At 34.9% G+C, this 19,247-nt stretch overlaps 1 protein-coding gene across 9 annotated transcripts in view; it reads right to left on the reverse strand.

The window, feature by feature from the left end:
* Positions 1–19,247, reverse strand: part of TENM3 (teneurin transmembrane protein 3) — a 2,406,934-nt gene that overhangs the window by 177,527 nt on the left and 2,210,160 nt on the right. For all 9 annotated transcript variants that reach the window (XM_076010707.1, XM_076010706.1, XM_076010703.1 and 6 more), the window contains one exon: positions 8,255–8,492. In XM_076010707.1, the coding sequence (XP_075866822.1) occupies positions 8,255–8,492 (238 nt within the window). The remainder of the gene's footprint in view (positions 1–8,254; positions 8,493–19,247) is intronic.

Genomic DNA, 19,247 nt, shown 5'->3' on the forward strand with positions numbered 1-19,247 from the left:
CTTTTATTAAAAATTCCAAAAACAACAGATGCTGTCTTGCATGCAGAGAGAAAGGCATGTGTATACACTGTTGGTGGGACTGCAAATTAGTACAACCTCTGGAAAACAGTATGGTGATTTCTCAAAGAACCAAAAGTAGGCCCACTATTTGATCCAGCAATGCCACTACTGAGTATTTACCAAAAGGAAAAAGAAGTTATTTTATCCAAAAGACACCTGCACTCGAATGTTTATTGCAACACAATTCACAACTGCAAAGATATGTAATCAATGCAAGTGCCCATTAATTCATGAGTGAATTAACAAAATGTGGTACTATGGAATACTACCCAGCTATGAAGGAGGATGAATTAGGGCCTTTTGTGACAATCTGGATGAAACTGGAGACCATTCTCCCAAATGAAGTATCTAAAGAATGGAAAAACAAACACCATATATATACTCACTGCTCCTGGCTATCACTATTAACTTTTTCTAAAACAAATCCTGTTTTTGAAAATTTACTTCATAGTTTATCTCCTCTATGAACCTAAAGTAAATTAAGAATTTAGTGATCATTCTTACTATCAAAAAATCTCCAAAGCTTTAAAAGCTATCTATAATAATTGTTCATAAAAATTAACCAACATGTAAATTCTTCGGAGTTATCATTGCTTTTATCAAATCTTTATTGCCTTGGTAGTTGTCGTTTACCTGTATAATTACTAAATTAATTTTTTTAAACATATAGCATAAGGAATAAAGAAAAGTGAAGAAACTTAAGTGCCATGTACTTTACATATGACATTTCAATGAAGCTTTTTATAAAATCTTTGTGAAGTATTACCAAACCCATTTTATGGAAACACAAGATAAAAATGTACATGTATCCTGCCCACGGTTACACAGATAGTGTGATGTTGAGATTTTAACCCAGATCTGCCCTTCCCCAAACCAGTGCTTTTTCCAGTATACCATAATCAGGAAGTAGCAATACTACATCAGTGAAGGATATAACTGGAACAAAATGATTTCTGGTAGTAGGATTTTAAGTGGTTCAGAATATGAGGTGAGATGCTAAGAAAGCATAAAGAGGGTCATAACAGAATCACAGAGGTTAGAAAATACAATTTATTAAGCTTAGCTGGTTAATTGCATGTCCTAGAATTTAATCTTGTGGTAGAAGAAGAAAGGGTTCTGAGAATGGTGTAATAGAAAACATGCTTTTGAAATTGATGAAGAAAGAAATAAAATAGGCAAAAGTACATCAAGGGAAAGTGAAGAAATGCAGAAAAAGATAAGCAATTCCATTTGATGGTCTATATTAATTGATGATGAAACCAGGGGATGAAATTTCAGAGAAAGACACAGTTTTAAAATTGAACAAAAATTTATTCTAAGGAAAGATAAAAACACCAAGTAGCAATGATGCTAAGTAGAAGTAAAACATATATATATATAATATATATGAATATACACACTCATATCAAGTAAGGAGGATTGAGGCCTATTTTCACAGATAATATTAATGAAGGGTAAAAGGATTTTTAAAAATGCCTCAACACAGTTGCTGAGGAAGAGGAAGAGAGGTGCTTTAAAATGAGAGGTCACATTCAGAAGAAGATAATGGTTCAATCACAATTATTGACTATGTCCAGAGTAAAGGCATCAAGGACCTTTTACTGTGATCATGTCCAGAGAGCAGTGACTAGAAATGTGTTAGAATTAAGAATTTGTTTCCCTAGGTACCACGAAAATTAATGTTATCAGATATGAATGTTTTATACAGATTACTGGCTACCTAAAACCTAAAATTATCAAAGTATATAGTATTTGCAATTTATTGAAATTATGCTTTCGAATATCATTTACGGCTTATAGCAAATAATTAATGCATACTTTCTTGGTGTCTTAATTGCTATTAAAAAGAAACTGGTTCACTCCAATTAAACAAAATAACACTCCCACTCTATTGTACAGCACCTTCATAGTGCACAAAAGACTCCAAGGCTTTCAATACCTTAAATAAAACTGGGGTCTCACTTCTGACTGATGTGAAGACAATGCATCTATCAAGGCTTTTATTGATTCATTCCAAACATTTATTACTTTAGTTAATTAAATGTTTCAAGGATATGAATAGTTGCCTTTCATTATTATTGGAAGATTTTTTTTCTTCTCAAGAACAAAATTAACAGACTTGGGGTTCCTACCTACAAAAATTCACCAACTTTTTGTTAAGTGACAGGAATTGTGAGAATTAGCAAGAGATTTTATTCTGGTAAAATTAATCATGGTTTAATTTTATGCATTGCCTACCTAACACATAAAGATAAGTTAGACATAAATGTCCCAAGTAAGACAAATGCTTTTCTTATTGTTTGGAGAGAAGAAAGAGCTACCTTGATGATAAAAGATATTTGTTCAATTGTTAACCAATTAGATGCCCTTACCCTACACAATTGTTAATATTATGTGGTTGACCTTTTAAAAATATTTATGGAGCACCTATCACGTGCTAGGTGATGCATTATTTCATTTTAATACTCACAGCGTTATTTTCAGTAGATGTTATTGCACAGGACCTCAGATTTAAAGTTGTAGGTGATTACATAGATAGTTAAAACGGGTAGGTCTAGGATTAAAAACCAGATCTATCTGATTCCAAAGCATACGCTCTTCTCATGATGCTAAACTGTGTTTTGTAGCCCTACTATATCCACTACATTTTAATTAGAATATATATCAATATTGACTCCTGAGAATGACTTTCATCTTAAAGCTACTATCCATCTACAGCCTACTTTTTCATTTTAATTATTGGTATGATGCCTGCCAAACAACCAAGTTGAGGCTATAGCATTATAATTGGTTAATAATAATCCTTACATTTAAAAAAATCATACTTTTGTTTTCTTAGTAATCATCTTTGAATCTTTATGCCAAACTTTGCTAGAATAAGGCCTCTACTTCTACATACGAGAATGGTTTTGAAAACCCAGATTATAATGCTGCTGAAGACATGTGGATTTCATTCTTTGAGTAAATTCAGGACCAAATCTTACAATTGTTTTACATTTTTATGAATATACGTTATGTCTAAATCTAATATTTTACATTTAAACAATCAGATTTGAACTTCCTGAATAAAATTACATTCAATATGCTGTCTTCAATATATGTTCCTTCTTCATTCTCTTGATAATGTGAGAAGAAAATAAAGACAAATACTCTACATATTGATTTAGGAGATACATATTGTGGAGGCCAACAGAGGCTTTTTCTGTCAAGTGGGTCAACAAAAGGTTAAATATTGGCTGCAAACTAGTGACAGAAACCAGAAAAGTTCAAGCCTGGAGTCACACCTGTGTTCAACCAAAGGCTGATTCTCTCCTTTGATTTTGTATTCTTATTTACCTTAGGAATAAGACAACTGCACTTAAAATCAACCTTACTCTTGGGAATAAAACTTAGCGTAATAATAATCACATGTCCCTCTTTGCCCAGGACAGCACCGGTTTATGCTGTAGTTCCGGTGTCTCTGTTCACTATGCCTCCCCTTCACTCTCAAAGTGTGCTGGTTTGATGAAGAATTATATAGTCACCACAGAGCTTAGGTACCGAATTAGGTCTACAATAGTTTCCTGATTTATCCTCCCCTCACTGAGACATAGCTTTTTAAGCCACAACTTTGAATATAATACAACTTGAACTTAAGACACCTTAAATGTAAACACTACTGAGCAAATTCTTATATATCACATCTCCTACTTCCTGTTTCTTCCTATTATTCTTACCAATGCACCATATCCCTTTATGGGCTTTTTAAGAAATAGTGTAAATTATTAAAGGTGCCATATTTCAAGAGACCTAGACTACAACTGATTTCTACTATTCATTAGTATGTAATTTTAGATGCGTTTATTATTTTTTTTTTAAATGGTGAAACTCTCAAAGACTAAAAATTTCTTAGCTTAGGCCAAGTGCAATACTGAAATTTGTGTTCAGTAACCTTAGCTTCTTCATTTTGCATCTGTTTTCCATATTCTGTATATTCTCTTTTCCCCACAGGTACCCTTGGGTCTCCCCAAGCTACCTTTAACAAAAGGATATGACATCAGTCAATTTAAGTCAATGGGCTATCTTCCCAGGCATATTTTACTTAAAGCTGTATCTTTAATTATGGGGGATCTTACTACTTACTACCTTGCTAATGGTAGTTGGTTATCAGTATAGTTGGGGAGGGGGTACAAGTTTCCAACTGGGAAAGTTTTCCCCTGGTGCCATGGGACTACAATGTATACACTTACTGAGTATACATAATGCCCACAATTATGAAAGGCAACGCTGACTGAGACCTGGTGTTTGTATGATTGTCTTGCCTTTCCCTAGAAGTATATTAAAGTGAAGATAAAAGAAACAAAAAAGGATAATATCTTAGTTTAGTAAACTAAATACTTCTGTTTAGGTATTCTATTTTTTTAAAGACGTAACAATTGATTTCATATTACAGCAGCCCAGGATGTCTCAATATTTAAATTAAAAAATGCACTAATAAAGAGGCAATTTAATATGCAATTTCATACATTAATAATTGGGAAAGCATTACTGAACTGCAAGGAAAAAAGCTATGGGAACATAACTAATGAATTATCAAAGCCAAAGTAGACTTCATAATAAAACAACACTTTAATAAATCTTTTATTAAATGGCTACAAATGAACCATTTTGTTAACGTCTAATAGGTAACTACTAAGCTACTTAATTCGCATATATAAATGAGGAACTTGCAGCCAATTAACTTTACAATTGCTGAAGGTCAGGGCTTCTCAGTGAGAGTTCCTGTACTACACCTTTAAGTGCTGCTGCTATACTGCGTCAATTCTAAGCTTTTCTTCAGCTGCTCTGTATTCTTGTAGCAGCTATTATTAAACACTAAAGCAGCTGAAATACAAAATAAACAAAGGACAAGCTATAGGCTATCAAATGCCCTAAAAGTGAATGATCCAAAGTATAAGAAATAGTGAGCTCAAATAAAAGGAATTTTCAGGAAAATTGTAAGCAAGTATTTGGTATTATATATAGGCACTAATTGTAAGTAATAGAAAATGATGAAATAATAAGAATATGTTTTAAACTACAAATGCTTATTTGGCTCTTGATGTGAATCTAGGAGATCTGAAAGTCACAGGAGATTATAGAAGAGAACTGCTCTATTTACTGAGTAGAAATGTACAGTCCACAACAGTATTGATTGTCTCCAACAGGAACAAATGTTAAATTCATTAGAGAAAGGAAATAAATATTTTTATGGAAGCAAGAAACTGGGGAAAAATGCTTTCTAATAAATCAAAATGAAAGCTATACTGAAACATACAGGACAGGGTACAAAATCTTTTCTACCTTTTCTACCAATTCACATAAAGTCTACAAATGATTGAGATTTTCACAGATTATTACAGGCCATTTTGTAACCAACTGTTATCAATGTGTGCTGAAAAGAGAAAAGGGAGGAGACAGAAAAAAAATCCAGATTCTTATTTACACATAACTGAATCTCATACTTTATAGCTTATAACCTTATATGACAGTTTCAGGAAAATGAGAATTAGTAAAATGAGTATACATAAATTGAAATAATTTCCAAAGATGAAACTATACACTAGATTAAAAAAATAGTACAAGGCAGACACAAGTCTGGATAAAGTTGTTAATATAGCTGAAACTGAGCCTGAGAATCATACTCAATAGGGAACCTTAACTAAAAAAGGAAAAAATCAATGATAAATAAGACTGGTTCTTCACCTCAAGAGTTCCAACCAAGTGAGACTATTAAAGAAACCACAGCAGTACTGTGTCGGTACAGTGTGAGATTTTCACATCGCTGCTTAGGTTGACTCACTGAGTAGCTGCAAATTGATATACTATTTCTTTTGATTAGCAACACTATAAGAGGTGAACACTGGATAACAAGAAAACAACAAATCTGTACTACATATTAAGATGTGTTAGCATGATACACAATTTTTAGATTCATTATTCTTTATACTTATCAGTGAGATCATATCACCTGATTTTCTTCCTAGGTCAGTTTGTGAAACTATATAATGTAATCTCATTGATGGTTCATTAATGGTATTACTTTGAAATGGAAGAAAATCTCAGGAACTCCTCACACTGGGAGTGATTTCTTATATGGTCTGAATACAGAAAAACCAGCTATAATTTCACATAAGGCTACAGTGGATTTTTTCTTCTAACCAAGTACTTTCTTTCCGCCCATCAATCAAAATTAGTTAGTGTAATATGGGGAATAACAAGGACACAGCTTATCTTTCTCAAAATTTTCTAACTCTCTTCACTAGGAGATACAGCTTCAAGGAATGCTAACTCTATTGACAGTTTTTGAGGCTTTTGTGCTATATATAACATCACTAAAATCAAACACATTTCTGATGATTTAATGTGACATATTTCATAAATATTTGTCAAAACAATTATTGTCAACTACAATGTAATTATCCATATTCAATTTGATGACTCAACTGGAAAATTACTTTTTTCCTAATAAAATTTTTCCAAATAACAATAGTGAATCAGTGTTGATTACTTGTTCAGTGTGTGCTAATTAATGACACTGGGTAAATTTAGCTCTGTGTGTTAATAAAGTCAGGAAAAAAAAAACCTGTATACATGACTCAGTCTTAAGTGAAGAGAAATCTTCTGTTTGCCTACTTTTCCTGTTCTTTCTCTAATTTGTCCCAGAAGAATGTTCAATAATATAAAATAAACAATAAAATTCAACTACTCTTGGCTGACACTACAGATAACAAGATAAGAGTTCTCTAGAACCTTGTTTTTAGGTCAAGAGTAAAAGAAAAGACAAAAAGATTTTTATTGTTGACAACTAACTATGAGGACCTCCTGCCAGCTCATCCTCAGGGCAGAATGGGTTTAGATCATATATCCAATGGCAAGAAATATCGATTTATTCATTGTGAGGCAGTGTCTTCATCCTGAAGTTCATTTAAATGCTGAAGTTAGCCAGAGGCTCTCCAGGGCAGGGCATTTGGGGAGATATTCTCTCAAGGGATCCAGAATGTTCCATTTCTGGCTTTTATATGCTTATAATTCTTTTTCTCTGAGCCTAATGGAAGCTTAGGGAAGGGAAGAAATAAAGAAAAACAGAAATGATAGGGGAACCTTGCTGCAAAGCTGCCAATGGAAGACCAATAAGGCAAGACACCACTCAGCACATGTGCAGATCATAATTTAAAGGAGATGCTGACAGTCGAGGTTCTGTCTAGAGAAAGAAGGTGAAAGTGTATGTATGAGGAGATACTTAATAATGAAGTGGATTAGCTCAAAATAGCGTTTACTGATCTATACTTTTTTTTAAGTAAGCAGATGACCACCTGCGAGCCAGCCTTTGCTAGACATAACTTAAACACCTCACTGAAACACCAATGAGTACCCAGAGAAGGACCATTAAGCTGGTGAAGCCACTGAAAAACCAAGAGAAGCCCGTGGGCCACAGTCTAGCTATGGGGGCAAAATTGTTTTGCACAGTTCCAGGTTACACCCAGAGGATGGACATTTCAGGGACAGAGATTTCAATTCATTATAAGGAGGAATTTCCTAATAGAACTAAGAAGGAATGGAGCGTCTTAGGAAGCAAGGCTGGAAGGAGCTTTAGAGAGTAGGTCCCATCTCTCTCATGTTGCAAGAAACTAAAATATCCTTAACAAAGGTCATCTGACTTGTCCTTAAGTATTTTACTTGGGACTCCACTATGCTTTTGATGTAATAGACAAAGTACAGTCTCAGATGGTACAGAAGTCTAGAACCAATTAGATACTAGACATGTTCATTGAATGGGGGTGAGAATCACATTTTATAACTCCATCCCTTTCTCCACATGCCTGATAATTTGTAGATAAGGAAAAAAAAACAGTAGTAAGGAAAAGTTTCACTGAAGAAATGTTTTCTCGTCTCCTGTAGGGAAGAAAAATGTGTGAAAAGAGTGGGCAAGCTCACTAACCCAGCAACTAAAAATTACCACCAATCTGGAACTGGTCGTAGAGCAGACAAAACACAGAGTATAGAAGTGTAGTAAACTTTTCTTCTGAGAAAAGGGTTGAACTAGTTTATTTTACAATTTTAGATGTTTTAAAGAACATGGTTTGTTGAATAGCACAGAATATGCATTCTCTGTGCAGGTGCATCCTGTGGTCCTAATAATCAAAGGGTTGCAAGCCTCACATTCAGGAGTTACCTGCTTTCCAGTGGTACATTACTGCCAAGGACCCAGCTGTCCTGCAGCTGGACGGACTCGGGTGTGGTTTGCAGCTCGGCGGGCAAAGCAGCCGGCGGGGCCGGACTCTGGTTCCTTCTATTGGTCAGGGAGTTTCTGTTGAGAGAAGTGATGGATGGATGATGCTGTGCAGAGTGCTGCTTGTGGGAAGGTGGCAAAGGCTGCAGGGTAGACTGGCCTTGATTGTTTGCAGGTTGCTCTGAAAGAAAAAAAAAAAGAAAACTCATTATATACATGTATGTGTATATACATATCTATATATACTACCAATTTCTTGGGAATCCACTGCAGAGGAATTAGAATTAAAAACTGCATATAAATCTATAATCTAATAAATTTGCATATTATTCTATTAGGCGGGTGTTCAGTGACATTCTCTAAGAGCAAGTTTACCCTTGATACACAAAGTTCTAATTAATATACAACAGATGGCAAAATTGCTTTTGGTTTTAATTTGTTTCAGATTTTTTTTTTCATCTGGTTTTATTAACACCTACAGAAAACAGCATCTGACAGCTCCCCTAATGTGCCTTTAGATTTCAGCTTTTTTTAACAAACCAACCCTGAAATTAAATGGGTAATTTCAGTAGAACACAAAGGTTTTCGAAATGCATATAATCCCTATAATTATTTAATGGAGTTTTTTTAAGCTTTATTTAACTGCAATAAATTATTACAAGCTAGTTACTAAACAGCAGTAGACTACTCTAGTTTAGTGCATTTCAAATAAGGCAGATCTGCACTATGATCTACTAATAGATGCTAAGTATTCTTTAGCAGAAGGTCACTCTGTGAAGCAGATGTTGTTTCATGGATACTTAACAGACTGAATCACATCTGATTACGACGTCAGAAGACTCATATACTTAATGACCGTTACATCCATTAGAACACACACAGAACAGATTTTCCAATTTCACAGTATGCAGTATAACTACATTTTGGAGTAAGTCATAGGTGACCAGAGAGACGCATGCCACTATGTCAGTGGTACAAATTTTTTGTTTTAAATCGGAGTCATAAAGAATCCAGCAACTTCAAAATATTAACATGATGCTGTGTTGTAACTACTGAAAAATTCCCTAAAGCTAATAAGTCATAAGTTAAAATTTACAAATTAATGTAACATCTGAGACCTATTTTTCAATCTCATTACCTCACTTTGGACATGCTAGAATTTATGAAGACTACATTTCACCAAACAGATAGATGACCCCTTAATTTAATGCTAAACTTATTATGGTTCAACACACATAAGATGTCAATTTTCTAATAAATGCAGTTCAAAATGCAATATAATTTTAAAGTGATCTATTAAATCATGCTATTAATATAAATGCATGTATTAAAGGAGAATAGGAAACACAGGGACTATCTTTCATTTACAATGTGAACTGTAGTAGTGATTGTTAAGCCAAATAACATAGTCTAACATTGTAATTCTGGTTGCATGAAATGAATACAGAGCATATAATTGAATGTATATTATCAAACCTCTTTACACGGTATAATGATAAAAATAACTCCTCCCATAGTATATAACATCAGTAATTTTGGCATGTTTCTAATGGTCTCTAATAATCCATATCATAATTTAACAACTAATAATTTCTCACTCTTGAAATTAGATAACACCTAAACATATGAAAATATTGCTACTTCCTTGCAGCTTCTGGTATGGAAAACTTCAAGAATAGAGACTCTCTTTTCTTTAACAGAAAAAGACTCTATTATTCAATAGAAAAAGCCTCTATTCTTGAAGTTCCCCATACTAGAAACTGCAGAAATCCTCCTTAGTACAATGCTTCAGTGATCATGAAAAATTATGAATGTCTAAATCTCAGTTAGATTGAAATAAGCTTTTGAGGAAATCGCAGGGTTAAAATAGCACATATAGTAGTAATTGTGTTAGAAAAAAAGAAACTAACAGTTTAAAATTCATGAAAGACTTATTATTCAGGTATCATATAATTAATTGGCATTGTCTTCTGAGCATCTGTGCATATGATTAGAATCTCTATGGATATCTTTAAGGGACATTGTAAGAAGCTGCTTATAGCTTAACAGAGCAAGTTGCAGTTATGTGAGCCTAGAATACGTTAGTATCAATGGAATGGAAACAAAGAAAGAAAAGGGAAAAATACTTCAAAGAAAAAAGTAACAAGACTATACCTAAAAAGAAACAGAGCAATGGGGTCGGATGACCCCATGTTTTTAAGGTTGGTACTATGAATGAATAGGATTACACTTTACATATACTATATAGAAGAAATTACATATTAGATATTATATAATGTAGAGGCAAGAGCAGCATATTAGAAGTCAGAATACCAAATTTAAGTCTGACTCTGTCAGGCATGATGCTAGTGAGCCTCAGTTTTCTCCTGTGTAATGTAAGAAATATTATGGCCAAATCTAGGTCTTACTGCAAGTCTATGGATTCAGTGAAATCCACTCACTCACTCACTCACTCACTCACTCACTCACTCATTCATTCATTCATTCATTCATTCATTCATTCATTCATTCATGCACTTAGCCATTCATCCCACATTTATCTAGATTCTATGTTCTAGGGATATGCTAAGTCAACAACAGGCAAAAGCATGTGTAAATGGTAAAATAAAGCATTATGGACATTAAGATTTTTATTGAAAGTTAAATGATTTTAAGATCAATTATCATCACATTTCAATTGAATTTAAAATTCTTATTCTTAAATCAAAGCATAGCCTATGGGAAAACCTTCCATTAAGGTTTCAGAAATGTGCTGCTGTGGCTTTCCCTAGATTCACTCTTGCATTTTGCAAGTATTTATTGAGGACTCATAATGTACAAGACACCATATGAAGATTCATGCTCTTTCCAGTGGCCTACATAAGCTAGTGCAGCAGTGGGCTCTGCCTCCTGGAACCTCTTTTGACTTGACTACACAATCAGGAGACCTACAAATAAAACAAATTTAGATGATGAAAGCTAGGTTCAATCTGAAATTTGATGAAACAGAAAAAGTGCAGAGTCTGAGTGAGACAGTGTGGGTGGTCAGAAATTTAAATTCTGCAGCAGACTACAAACAGAAGAAAAAATTCTGTAAGGGTCAATGCTAGTTCTAGAGATTTGGCTTATAGGACATAAGAAATAGCTGCAGTATCTATGTATCTATGCCAACTTATTTAAGATACGATAGGTATTAAAGTATAACAAGATAATATATACTTATAAGACAGAAAAAAGAGGCTAATGTAAAAATCAGAGCTCACAGGCCAGTTTATATGATTCCCAATAAATCATAAAAGGATTAAAAAAAAAGATAATATAAGGTTAAACCCTGCCAGAAACAAAGCTAGAATAAAAGAAAAATAAAATTTGGAAAGGTAAGATAAAGCCAGATTTAAGGTTAGTAGACAAAATGCCTTCTGTAGAGCTGTATACATTTTTAAAGAGGGATACAAATCTGGCTCTAAATAATCTAGTTGCCAACACAAAAAGGGAAACATGATCAGTTGTATGATTTGGAGTATTTTTAAGATCAAAACGTTTGCTTATGAAAACATAATTATTACTGGCACTGAGAATAGAGAGAAAAATTCTCTTTTTAAGTCTTCACACGAAGAACTTAATATCCAGAGAAATTTTTATGAATAAGGTTCAAAATTGACACAGGAAAAAGAGAATAGTGTCTAGACTTGGACATGATGAAAGTGTTTAAGAATCTAATACAAGTGGGCAGATCCAGGCAAGAACAACCAGAACAGCAACTGTAGTCTTTGCTTTAAACTAATCCATTGACACAAGCTTTGTATAGACTGGAAAAAAAGTTTTGAATATAATGACTTTGGGTTATAGATGGGACAGTCGGCCCTCACATAGTCACCAGGTTTAAAAAATGCTCCTGCAACATAGCTTTGAACATGTCATTTTACTTCTGGAAAACTCCAAGTGGCTTCCTAGTGCCTATCAAACATAAAATGAACTCTAAACGTGAATGTTATATTTGGTCACAGATAGCCCAAAATAAACCTTTGCAAACTCTCGCTCATGCACCCTCTTCATATATTCCTTGTTCTAGTAAAGTTGGTTGTATCCACTCCACTATACATCCCATACCTTCCCACTTAAGCACAGCGGCTTCTAGCCGGAAAGATATTTCCTTCATCTTTTGATATCCAAATCCTACTTACTTGAAGCTCTAACAAAGATAACACGACACTGTTTTCTTCAGGTATAAATCATTTACCTCTTCTCTGAGTCTTCTTAAGAGCATTTTATCTGTTCTCTTTTTATGGCCCTATTCACTTTTCCCTGGGTAATACAGTTAATTTCGTGGGTCTCAGGTCCCCTGCTAAACTCTGAGTGGGCAGGATCCACCTCTAGTTCACCTCTGAGCTCCTCTGGGCTGCACAAGGATAGATACTCGATAAACACTTGTTTCATGAATGACGACTTGTGAAGACTTCAGTGGGAGAGTGTGACAGTGGTAAAAAGGGAAGCCTACCCATCCATATTGCCTCTTAGTGTAAGGGAATTTGCAAACATGTCTGATTTTCTCAATTAAATTCTCAGATCTTGAAGGGCAAGACTCTAACTTTAATTTCTTTGGATTTTTTTGTAACTTCACCTAGCGCTATACTCCAAGGACTCCTAACAATGTGCTGATTGATTGATGATGTTTATGTAATAACAGCACCTTGAGGGGTCATCTCTTTCAGGCCAGGTGCCATGTCACTCACCCTGAAGACTGGTTTTTAGGATTATTTCTTTGGAACTGTAGCAAATGTTCTCATATTTAAAATATAACTTTTAAAATGTGCAAATAATGAAAAGATTATATAAAACATATGAGAACATATAAAATATAAACACATAAGACAGGAAATAATATATTCTATAAAATATATTATATTATTATAAATTATATTTTACCAAACACAGTATGCTTTCCTTGTATTTTAAAGCTTACAATTAGAAATACTCCTAATTTGATATTTTAGAAATGGTACAGTTATTTTTTCAAAAATTTTCTTCTCTACCTTTAACATAAAATTCTTGGCACCATGCTTATTAGAAATTACATATTACACCAAACCAGTGCCTTTGCTCAGTTCACTTTCTTTCTGCCTTTCTTTTTCCAAGGTCCTACTGTTTATACAACTTTAATGAAAGCCCAATAGTTGTTCATTTTTATTTAATATGTACAATGAAATTTATAGCAGTTTTTTTGGGTTCTTTTTTTTTTTTTTTTGAGACAGGGTCTTGCTCTGTTGCCTAGTCTAGAATGCAGTGGTGTGGCCATAGCTTATGGTAACCTTCAACTCCTGGGCTCAAGCGAACCTCTTGCCTCGGTCTCCTGAGTAGCTGGGACTACAGGGTTGTTTCATCATGCCTAGATAACTTTTTAATTTTTTGTAGAGACAGGGTCTCACTATGTTGCTCAGACTGTTCTCTAACTCATGGGCTCAAAGTGATCCTCCTGCCTTGGCCTCCCAAAGTAATGGGATTAAAGGTGTGAGCCACCAAGACTAGCCAATAGCAGATATTTTTAAAAATTCACATTATATTAATCACAGAGATTAGATAGAAAAGACTAGTCATTTCGTTTCTCCCTTTGCCATCAAAGAGCTTAGCTCTTCAACAGCATCATTTAAGGCTGTCTGTTCCATGTTAAACCTATTAGCACGGGTTAATAACTTGAATCATGGCATACACTGAATAAGGTGTGCTAATATTAGACCAGGAAAGAGCTAGAAACCACAGAAGTTACTGGATATAAGGTAGACTGCAGTTTAAGCAACTTATCCCCAATTACAGGCGAATGCAAGGCCTGTCATGGAGCTCTGCATTGGGAAGAACAGACACTATTGACAATTTTTCCTGGGGAGCAACTCTGCTATTACAAATCAGCAAGGTCAATGGTACCACAGTGACAAATGACAATAAATATGGGATATTTTCTTGAATAAGTTACTTAATCTCTCTGAACTTCACCTATTTTATAGTGCTTATTTTAAGGATCTAAGACACAGTGCCTGACATAAAAGTAAGTGCTAAATAGTAACTGTTATTAAGGGTAGGGAAGAAACAACTCCTCTGAAAAGCCTTGACAGCAACTAATACCACCATCCCTAAAAGAACACGCAATCAGATATGTCTGAAGAGGAAAAGTTTTTGCCTAACAGGTAAGATAATTACGACCAGAAATGTCATAGGAATAAAAAACAAACTGATCTCTTGCCAGTTCCCACACAAAAAGGAATTTGATACCAGAGTCATGAAGTTAGGCCGAGTCACTGTTCCCCAGCTAGTTATGACCACAGAATCATGTCAAAAACCAAAAAACATGTATCTGGGCTTATCTGCCGGTTTGAATTTTTTTTTTTTTTTTTTTTTAATTAAAAGCCACTGCTGGCAGCTCCCAGACTGCCGTGTGCAATTCAGCTGCAGCTCCTCTCTGGTTTACAGCCTTGGGCTGTGGTCTTTGGGGAGCTGAGTGGAAATGGACTTTCAAACAGAAAAGCTGCAGAGAAAATAAGACCTGCTGGGAGATAAAAATACCTGTGTGTGAGTGTGCGTCTGCATTCGTGTGTGCCCGCTCTGTTCCTGTGGGAGGAAGTGAAAGGTGAGAGCGAGATGAGAGGGGAGGTGGAGAGTGGGCTGGGGCTGGCTTGGCCAGGTGTCACAGTGGGAAAGAGTGTCCCCCCGCCCACTCCCTCACTTGTCTCTCCTGCTCCTCCTTCCCAGGGTCTCAGCTGTGGCCTGGCTGCAAATGTGCCCAGGGAAGAAACACCCTAATCTGGAGGGGAGACAGAAGCCAAGGGCTGATAGCTCTGCTGCTTTAGAATGACTGCAGTTTGAGTAAAGTCTCCTATCAAAAAACACAGAGAGGGATGGAAGGAGGGAGAAAGGAAGATGGAGGGATGGAAGGAGGGACAGAGGGGGAAAAAGGAGATTATGAAAGAATAGCAACATTTTTAATTTTACAAAGCTGCTGGAGAAGCATAGCTACACCAAACATCTAGCGGGCATTCATCTGCACGTGGCTTCTTGACGCTTGGATATTAATCACAGCAAGTGGAATAAACAAATAAGCTCTGGTTTGGGCCCTCAAAGAGTTTACATTATGACATACAGACCATGCTGAACTAGACAAACATTTCAAAGGAGCTAAGCACATTTACTGGTAATTAGCAAAAGGTAGGATTAAAGCCTTTGTTTCTACATCCTAAAAGTTATTGGTTTTCATTTCACTTCCTGGCTAGATCTTTACCTTCTCTCATAAGTTTTCTGCAAAACTGACCTCTTTCTTAAAACAGATCACATAAAACTCCTTTTGTTTTTGTACATTTAATTACCATATTAATTTAACTATCAAGACCAGGGCTTCAAGTGGATCTTCCACATGTACAAGAACAAAATCACAGTTAGCTTTGATTTTAAAAATCCCAATCTAATTTCTTGGTTTAGCTTAGTCTTTTGTTCCTTTCTCAACTAACTCTGCAGCCTCACAGAAATCACTTTCCCTTGATTTTCCAACAGTAAATTTAGGTAACAATGCTTCCCTCATCTGGCTACATTTCAGGAGTTATTAGAAAGGTGGTATTATACATTCAACATTTTTATGACATTGAAAACAGTAAATTGCAAATAAAATGCCACCTTTGCCCAGAAAATCTCATATACTTTGCAGTCATTTAGTAGTCATTACTTCCCTCCGGCAAAAAAAAACACAAAACAAAAAAACAAAAAACAATTAAGTAGCATGAATTTCCTTATAAATGGGGAAAATTTGAATTAAGGAAGTATGTGCTTCTAGTCACACCACAAATTCAGCAGAGCTCATCTTAAAGCAAAAATAGTTAGATATTCAGGATGTTTTCTTCTTCTCTCCTTTTCCACCCCCTCTGCAATATTACATGAATAAGATAACCACCTAAAATGGTAGATTGGAAACTGGAAGAGAAAGACCTCGCCTTACTCAGAAAATCACTTTCACATAAACCTTTTCCTCTGGTTCATTATTTTATCTAAGGTCAGACACAAGCCCAGCATCTGACAGTGAGTTGTCTATTTAAATACCTCTATAAGCCCTAGGTAAAAATACAGCACTGTGTACAAATTTTTACCTCCACAAATTATCTGTCAGACAGCTGCCGGCAAATCAAATGAAAATTAAAATATGTGGTTTAAAAAATCATCAGATGCTATATAAGTAAATAATATTGTTTTTATCATCAGATGATTATAAGGCTATTTATATAAAGACATTGAATATGAACACTCTTAGAGATAAATAGGAAGATGTGAATGGAAGACTTGTGCTGCCTAGAAGATACTTAGGTGAGAACAGGTGAACTGCTCTACTGTACTTAGTGGGTTAGTGAAAATTTGGCTCAGTTTCTTCAGGGTCATTCTTTGAGGAAAGGGTTAAAGGAAATAATCAGAGTATGAGTCTAAATCTTTGCATTCTTTTTTTTTTCCTTTGACAGACCACTGTACTTTCTATTTCAGGCAATGCGGTTACCTAAATTACCTGCCAACTCCCTTGCTATAAAACACCCAGACTTGGTTGGTAAAATATAATAAATACTGTTAGGGTAGAAAACTCACTAGGTACTCAGCACGGGGGAGAAAGATTTATCAGACAGTGATTAGGATATACAAAAGTAAAAGTTAATTTATTTTCTCAGGAAAGAAAGAAAAAAAGAGAGAAGGAGATAGAGAGGCCACAGCACTGAAGAAAAGGTAGAAGGTAGTGCCGGGCAGCTGAGGGAAAGTTGTTTGGAGTTTTAAAGGGTAAAAAATGGCTTTTTTCCCCTTCTGCTTTAGCAGACTGATAACAGAAGTGGCAGTGAAGCTGTTGTAGGTTTTCTTTATTTTCTCTGTGAAACCAGCTTGTCTGAGTCCTTGAAATATGTTTTTTTTTTTTTTTTTTTTGGCAGGAATTAAGGCAGAGAGCTGGAGCAGGGAGATGCTACCCCTACTGTCTGCTTAGGGCTCAAGCCTGAGACAGAACTCTTAGAGATAACATGTTAGGCCACAGGTGTTTAATTAAATAAAACAAAGTGAAGTTATACTGTGAGTTTTCTCTTCAAAGGGGCAATTATGTGCTGTGAGTTTATTTCTCTTACTTTCTGTTTGATAGTTTATTTTCCTCTGTTAGGTAGGTTATTAGTAAGGCCACCTTTCAAATACCTTTTAGATTAATCCATTTAGTACATCTACTGAGTGTCTACTATTGGCCAGGCTATGTTTTAGATACTGAAGATGTATCAGTGAATGAAACAGCCAACAATCTCAGCCCACCAAGGGAACTTATGCTTCAGGTTAAAATAAACTGAATTGGAAAGGAAGGATGAGCCAAAAACAGAGGGGAGACAAAAAATGCTAAGTGCATATGAGCAAATGTTAAGTGCATATACTGTAGCTTTCCCGAGGAGGTTTGACTGTCTCTATAACCTCTTGAATGTACAAGGAAGAGACAAGAGATAATGCCTCAATTATTATCGGGACCCCTACATAATGCCTGGATCCTTGAAGCGGTATACCCTCAAAAAGTAGACTTTAAAAATTTTCTCATTGAAAAGGGAACAATAAATCTTGCCATGTTGTCTTAAGCTCTAGACGGGGAAACAAACAACTCCTAAAAATTTTAACCACTGGCTTGGACCTCTCTGGGATTTAAGTATGAGATTGAAACTTACATTATTAACATGGTTTTGGAACCCCAAGCCAAGAAATGAATATTAAAAGTGGTTTGGGGTCAGCAATGCTTCTGTCTGAGACATCCAGCAGAAACAAATGTAAAACTTTTTAGAAGAATATGCTCTTAATCAATTGCTCATTGCTCTCAAAGGATTTCTACAAATCAAACCCCATATTCAATGAGTTTACAGTCTAAAATTACAAAATTTAAGAGAAAACAATCTACCTTGAACGAAAGTCTACAGACAAAACAAACACCAAGAATTTATCTCCCTCAAATTTCAGACAGTATAACCATCAGATAGAACTATAAGTATGTTTATAATGTTTAAGAACTTAAAAGAAATTTAAAACATAAGAATTAAACACTATCAAAAAATAGGAGGCAGTTAAAAAAAAGTAGAATGTCTACAAATATGAAAAAGGCAGGCAGCATTGACATTAATATCTCATTGGATCACCTAAACAGTATATTAGACACAAGTATAAAGAGCACCATTAAATTGGAAAACAGATCTGGGAAAATCATGTAGCATCAGAAAGATGAAGCGTGCTTACATATGAATGAATAGTTTAAAGACAAAAACACAGTATGAGATATACTTCCAATAAGAGTTCCAGAAGGCAACAGAACTTTCTTTAGAGCTAAACAGGTTTCTACAAAGTTCCTAATGCCATGCCTCTGGCTGTTAAGTTATACAGAACATGTATTTATTCATCTCTTTCTCATTTTGTATGAATTGCCTCTGCTATTCCCTTTTTGTTATTGGATAGCAGAATTTTTGGTTATGTTTTATTTAAAAGGCAACTTCTCTTGAATGGCAATAACTTCTCTTTAAAGAAATCATTCTGGCTTCTATGATTGCTACATAAAAGTGTGCAGTTAATCTAAATGTCAAGCATCCTAAAATATTTCAGTAGGTAGAAACAAGTATAAATGGCTATCTTTTGCCTGTTAAAGTAGTTCATCTTGTCAACACTACTAATGCCACAGACATATCTGTTATACAATTCTTAGTTTTGACCATTTCTAATAGAAACATACATAAAACATATTATACATGCACAGAAAACTGGATAATGATACCTTTAAAATGTCTCAGTGTATGTTTCAGGATACTCTTCTACCCATCTAAAATTATTTACTTGAGAGACTAGGCAAAAAAGGAAGAAGCTGCCCCAATCTTGACAATAAAGAATTGTTGAAATAAATCAACAAACACTTTTCTTTCTTCTCCCCTTGTTGACTAAGGAG

This window comes from Microcebus murinus, chromosome 15, assembly GCF_040939455.1.
Source record: "Microcebus murinus isolate Inina chromosome 15, M.murinus_Inina_mat1.0, whole genome shotgun sequence".
In the NCBI taxonomy this organism is placed as follows: Eukaryota; Metazoa; Chordata; class Mammalia; order Primates; family Cheirogaleidae; genus Microcebus; species Microcebus murinus.